The 6,303-nt window shown below is 48.7% G+C and overlaps 1 protein-coding gene across 1 annotated transcript; it reads left to right on the forward strand.

The window, feature by feature from the left end:
* Positions 1-2,877: 2,877 nt before the first annotated feature.
* Positions 2,878-4,112, forward strand: PGA (Polygalacturonase; the record flags this gene model as incomplete). Its single annotated transcript, XM_031153605.1, has 3 exons — positions 2,878-3,254; positions 3,304-3,688; positions 3,750-4,112. 3 exons carry the CDS (start codon positions 2,878-2,880, stop codon positions 4,110-4,112), a joined length of 1,125 nt encoding a protein of 374 aa, XP_031002223.1.
* Between the last annotated feature and the right edge of the window lie 2,191 nt (positions 4,113-6,303).

Genomic DNA, 6,303 nt, shown 5'->3' on the forward strand with positions numbered 1-6,303 from the left:
AACATCAAATCGTAACTCGTACTGTGGCCCGCACGTATCATTATGAAACCCAATCCTAAATAATCCCTATACCAAAAGAATAATACCAAGTGAACATTAAAATCATTCATTCATTCGTCATTCGTCAATGTCTGCGGAGTCCTTTTCCAGACGTCGTCCGTCGCCGTTTTACTGGCGATGGTTGTGGAAGTGATTGCAAACGGTCGGAAGGGTACGGTGGTTGCTCGTAGCGGCAAGCGATTATTTCGTGGCGGTGGTCGGTCGTTGCCCACTGCGAGAGCATGCTCGGACCCGTAGTGGACTCGAAGTTCGAGAATAACGAAGGTCGGTCTGGAGGCTGCTGGCCTTCTTCAACGGCCTCGCTCACACTCTGTTCGATGGCACCAATGACTGCTTCGCGGAAGCTGGTGACTGGTTTCTCCTCGTCGTAATTGAACGAGGTGTACTTTGCAATGTACGCGGCACGCTCATTGTTCATGCCGTTGTAGATGGAGCCATGGTTTGATACCATGGACGCATCCTCGTCAATAAATGGCTCATCGTCCGGGAAGAGGATGAAGTCTTTGTAATTGTTGACTGGTTGGGCGGATTCAGCACCATCCACGAAGCCGCTGTCGTCGAAGTCATTTTCATGTACAGCGGGGTCGTCAACCTGGAAATCGTGGTTGCCAGAATATTTAGAGGCACAGGCAGATTTGCCTTCAAACCCTTGGCTGTTCGAGTCATCTTGGTTCATCGTGATATCCTGAGCTTGTCGCGCGGCGGCCTGGTGTCGGGAAGCCATACTGAGTGAAGCTTTTTAGGCAGCGACGTCAGAATGTGATGTTTGAATGAACGGGAACAGTGAGGAGTTGCGACTTACTTTTTGTACCAAAAGATGCGGACAAAGTATGGTGATTAAAAAGCGACAATTATTTGCGGCGACGACTTCAAATGATGCTGTTGTTGAGAACAGAGGAATTGTGGGGGATTGTCACCGCGAGAAGGTGTTGGAGGGGAGCTTCTGGTCAGGGTAGAGAGGCGAGTGCCCAGTGAGAGAGAATCAATCCACCTACCTACCGTACTTTGAATTCGCGGTACGCGAGAACCCAACGTAGCGAGCGAGTGAGTGAGAGAGAACCTACATCTGCCCCCGTGACCGCAGCACACACACCATACCAAAATCGGGACAAGCCCAATCCATTGCTGCAATAACACAATGGGGATAAGAAGGGGAGGTATGCCGCTCATGGAAGCGTATTACTTGCTCTCGTGAACTTCCACGGTCACGCTGTTCCTTTGTTCAGATTGTTCATTGGCCTTGGCATTGGTGCTGAGCGTGCGTGTCTCGAGAGCTTCGGTGAGATCGTATGTATGAAAGAGGGGAAGACCAATCAGGGGTCGTGGATGGCGTTTTTATGGGTCCAATCCTTCAGAAAAGGGCCTCCTGGATGTGAGGGGAGGTGTACGGGACCGGTCTGCATGAATAGCACGCTTTGAAAAGCAGACTCACTGGCCGGCGCGCGGAAACAGAAAAGACGAAAGATAAGTTGCGGCTCCTCGCAACTCGAGAGGGCGCCGACGTTGCGTGCGAGCGACTTGTGTGTGTTCTGTTCCGGACAGCCCTTCGACTTATACCTTTCTCTTCCATCTCCTTCAAACAAGTGGAGTTAATGCAACACCGGGAACTTAGCAAGGGTTCAGGTCACTCTAACAAGGGCGAGTGCCACATAGAAATGGGTTGTTGCAGGCACAACGAACACTGATTCGCCTACTACTTGGAAGTCAAGTGTAGTACCCAGCTCGTACGCCGATCCGCCTGACAGCATGGCAAGGACCGGAGATGGCGCAGTGCTGGGGTGGGACAGCGGTAAACAGGCAGAAGCAAAGGATCGCGAGACCGGTCTGAGGGCTGCTTCTCAGCGCCATCATTCAGCGAATCAAATGGTCTTTGCTGTAGGCTACTGAAGGCATCCCAGCCTGAACTTACAAACGTTGCTTTTTTGCCAACCGAAGTTGCCGTAACATTGGTGTTGTGCTTTCGCCCCCATAATAAGCGGGGGCACATGCACATCCCATGAGCTGAAAAGCTCACCGAGTTCTCAGGGCGTCGAGAAGTATAAAATCAACATGAAGACCACAACACCATGGGCATCGAGAGACCTATTGATTTGATGATACGGTGAGGATTCGCCGTTTGCTACAGCAAGGCATCCGACCACCTTGGGTCAGATATGAGGTACGGAAGGAGGTGTTTGTTTCCGGCAGGTGCAGCAAGTGCCCTTGCACTGCGTCAATATCAGGTCCGACATGTCCAATCATTTGAATCTGAGTCACGGCTGGTGGTGGAGGGTGAAGTTGCATTATGCGGACAAACAAACCAGACACATCCTTTGGGTGAGAACTTAAAAGGTTGAGATTTGGTGTCTCAGGCGAATCTCACGTGATGCAATTGTCCTCCCTTGGTGTCAGGTTTCTCTCTGGCAGTCTATCGTTCAATAGAAACAGGGCCAAATTGTCTTTTTCTTTGCTTTAACTATGTATTATACCCCTCATTACATCGTGTGTCTTGGCTTTTCGTTTATTCTGTCACCGGGCAATATTACTCGTGGACAATTCCGAGAAGCACTCCGAGGACATCCCCAAGAACATCTACGCCAGACCTGCACTAGCCTGTTGGGAGTCTGGAGAATTGCCAAAAACACAATCTGGAGAAGTTTTCAGATGGGTAAGTCTGCTTGTTTACCGCAGTCGAAATCTCCCCGATGCAGATTACTCCGCATTTGCCACGATTAATCAAAAGTTCTTCCGAATTATTCAGATCAAAAGCGAGGCTTTGGTTCTATTTAGCAACATCATAAACTGAGTTACGAGGATTTGTTTTCTCCTATAGGCATCATGCTGTCTTTATTCTTTATCTCTTCATTTCTAACCACGGCTCTGGCTGGTGGCCAGCTTGAACGTCAAGTATATGGTTCACCATGTTATTGCACCAATTATTCTCAGATTCCAACCGCAGTAGCATCATGTACTGAGATCCTACTCGAAAACATCGCAGCGCCAAACAATTCCAGCATTGATCTCTCGAAACTGAAAGATAATACTAAAGTTACATTCTCGGGCCTCACAACTTTTGGGTTCACCAACTCGAGCTCGTTTGAGCCGATGATCTTCGGTGGCGATAACGTGACAATCACGGCTGCTAAAGGAGCACAAATTGATGGTAATGGACCGGCATACTGGGACGGACTCGGTTCAAATGGAGGAGTGCCAAAGTAAGCTTAAACCTCCTATTTGAGATAGCCTTCGGGCTAAAAACGAAAGACCAAACCATTTCATCACCGTCAGCAAGATGACCGGAGGCTCAGTTATCAAGCTCCTCCACATCAAAAACTGGCCCGTCCATCTCTTCAGCATATCAGGCTCCTCAGACCTCACACTGCGCGACATGATCCTCGACAACAGCGCCGGCGACGCGCCAAATAACCGCAGTAACGGTCTAGCAGCCGGTCACAACTCAGATGGCTTCGATGTCAGTTCTTGCAACAACACGCTCATCGCAAACACGACGGTCATCAATCAAGATGACTGCGTGGCTGTCACGAGCGGGAATAATGTTACCGTGGATAGTATGTATTGTTCCGGGGGACACGGGTTGAGTATCGGTTCTGTTGGCGGGAAGGCCAATAACGTCGTGACCAATGTCCTCGTACGTCTCCTTTTCCCCCCTCACCCCCGTGAACAGATCACTGATAAACTGGGCCACAAAGTTCAGCAACAGCCAAATAGTAAACTCGCAAAATGGTGCGCGCATAAAAACAAACTACAACACCACTGGCTTCATCGCCAACATAACATACTCCTCCATCTCCCTCTCCAACATCTCGAGCTATGGTATCGACGTACAGCAAGATTATCTGAATGGCGGGCCAACGGGCGATCCGAGCAATGGTGTGAGTATTGAGAATGTCCTGTTCAAGAATGTCACGGGCACGGCGACGGAGAGCGCGTATGATTATTATGTGTTGTGTGGCAGTGGCAGTTGTGAGAATTTTGTCTTCGACGAGGTGGAGGTGACGGGGGGTGGGAAGGGGGCGAGTTGTAATTTTCCTGCTGGTGGGTGTCCTGTTTGAGAAATAGAGGGCGTAAGTTTGATTTGAGTGATGCAAAATGAAGACCGGTTTGTCGGGTTCAGATGTATTTTTCTGCTGTGGAATACGCCTCTTCCTTCCACTTATCCCTCTATCTCCAATCCTTAAGCCAAGAAGGTTCTAATAAGGACAGCGCTTTCAAAGATCGTGGGAAGGATGTATACAACTTCGAAGTTCAAGAATCTTATATAAACATTGCAGTAAGGCTAGCGAAAGGTGGTATCTCTAGAAAGTGGAGCCTTCTTTGTTGTAAAAGGGGTGGAAAGTGGACCGCTTAAGAATTTACTGTAAGCGAAGTCAGGGGTAATTATGCTCTAACAATTCGACGACATTATCTACCTACACCGGCATGCTTAGTCAGCTGTTAAACTTTGCTACTGTAAATACGTGTCAAAGTCTGAACAGTGACATTCCCGGAGAGAGTGGGGGGAGTACTTGGAGCGCCACTCACATAGGGCAGAGGGACACGATTACCATGGTGGTCAGGGGGAGACGAGTGGGGGGCGGCCTTAGGCCAAAGGGTACCTCCCCCCTCAGCGCCTTCCCTTGGCAAACTTAGAAGTCAGCAACACCCGTTGATATTGGTTCTCGAACCCATTTCAACCGCTCTCCAAAGTCCCACTCAGCTGGATATGCACCATGGTCCAGACTACAATCCACACGTACTTTAGATCCGCTTCGCAACGCCAATTCCACCATCACAATAGTCCACAACCGGTGAAGGATACGGTTTCAAGATGACCAGAATCGCATACTGACACTTATCAGATCACGTTTCTCCACCTCCCCTTCAATGTTCGAAGGAGAATATACACATATGCAGGTCTTCCGAAAGAACTTTCCATCTCTCTCAACTTCTGGCCACCTACAGATATATGCGCACAAACACTTCGGGGATATCGCCATGGTCTGAATTATTTGCCCTCTGTGGATGATTGTCCTAAAATCTACCTCAACCCCGACGAAGACGATTACGCAGACACGTCCCCTTGGAAGCTTTCGAGAAGCGAAAGTTTGTTATATTTCTTGGAGGGCCTATTTCCATATCCCGCTCCTCGCGGCGTGCCACTATATCAATCATGCCGATCCCTGGGATTGTCGCTGCGAACCCTTACCTTTTCAGCTACTTTTCATCTCTCAAGTTATTCGCGATGAGGTCCTATCGCTATTCTACTCTGAGAGCTTCTTCTGCGCTTGTCGAGCGGAACTAGGTGGTCTGTCGGGACTTTTCTCGTTTACTAAGAAGGCTTTATCTCAGATAACATCATTAACTATCCGTGTTAACATTTGCTCGCCCACCGAGGACAAAGAGATAGGGCATACCATGTTGACAAATGATTGGTCTGCTTGCGATTACACTACTTGTCAGGCTCCTCGCAGTGAAGACATTCTGCAGACCTCCGATTATTCTAAAGATCCACGCAATCAAGAGCAGACACGGACTATGGCAGAGTGGTCATGCTTATGCAGTCACATCGCCGCCTCCATTGTTCCGAATCGGTTGAGGTTAAGCGTTGCATGTAACACAGACGATGTTGTTGCAAAAGAATTCCTTGGCCCTCTCATGAGTCTTCCGCAACTTAGGGAATGCTCCATTCGTCTTGGAGCTCGCAAATACCATGAAATGGTGCAATTGGCTGCAGAAACTGTGTACAAATTTACCAGACAGTCAACCGGCCACATTGAGCGTCCATTTCGATTTATGGGTCTTCCAGAAGAGATTCGACTGCAGATTCTCATGTATACTGATCTTATCAGTTTCCGGGACCTCGCTTGTCTTCCTCGGGGTATTCCCATAGCACGTCGGGTCGTGGAATACCACGCTGTGAAGCAATTTTCGGATACCATGTTTCTCTGTTGTCGGGCATGTTCCGATACCATGGAAGCTTGTTGTTGCTGGACTCGATATGCTGCCGCCTCGACAACATCTTTATGTTGGAGATTGCCCACAGAATTCTTGTTAGTTTCCAAGCAATTTTGCAAGTATGCAACAGAAATCTTCTTCTCCAAGAACACTTTTGTGGTTATACCAGAAAGTTTTGTAGTTGAACCAGAAATGGGGCGAATGCGAACTCAAGACAGCTCTTTGGAGACATATCGATTCCTAACAAGAACACCAGAGCTTGGTCGTCAACACCTCAGGTATGAACAATGGGGATCCTACCACTTCTTT

Source organism: Lachnellula hyalina, assembly GCF_007821495.1.
Source record: "Lachnellula hyalina strain CBS 185.66 chromosome Unknown contig00181, whole genome shotgun sequence".
NCBI lineage: Eukaryota > Fungi > Ascomycota > Leotiomycetes > Helotiales > Lachnaceae > Lachnellula > Lachnellula hyalina.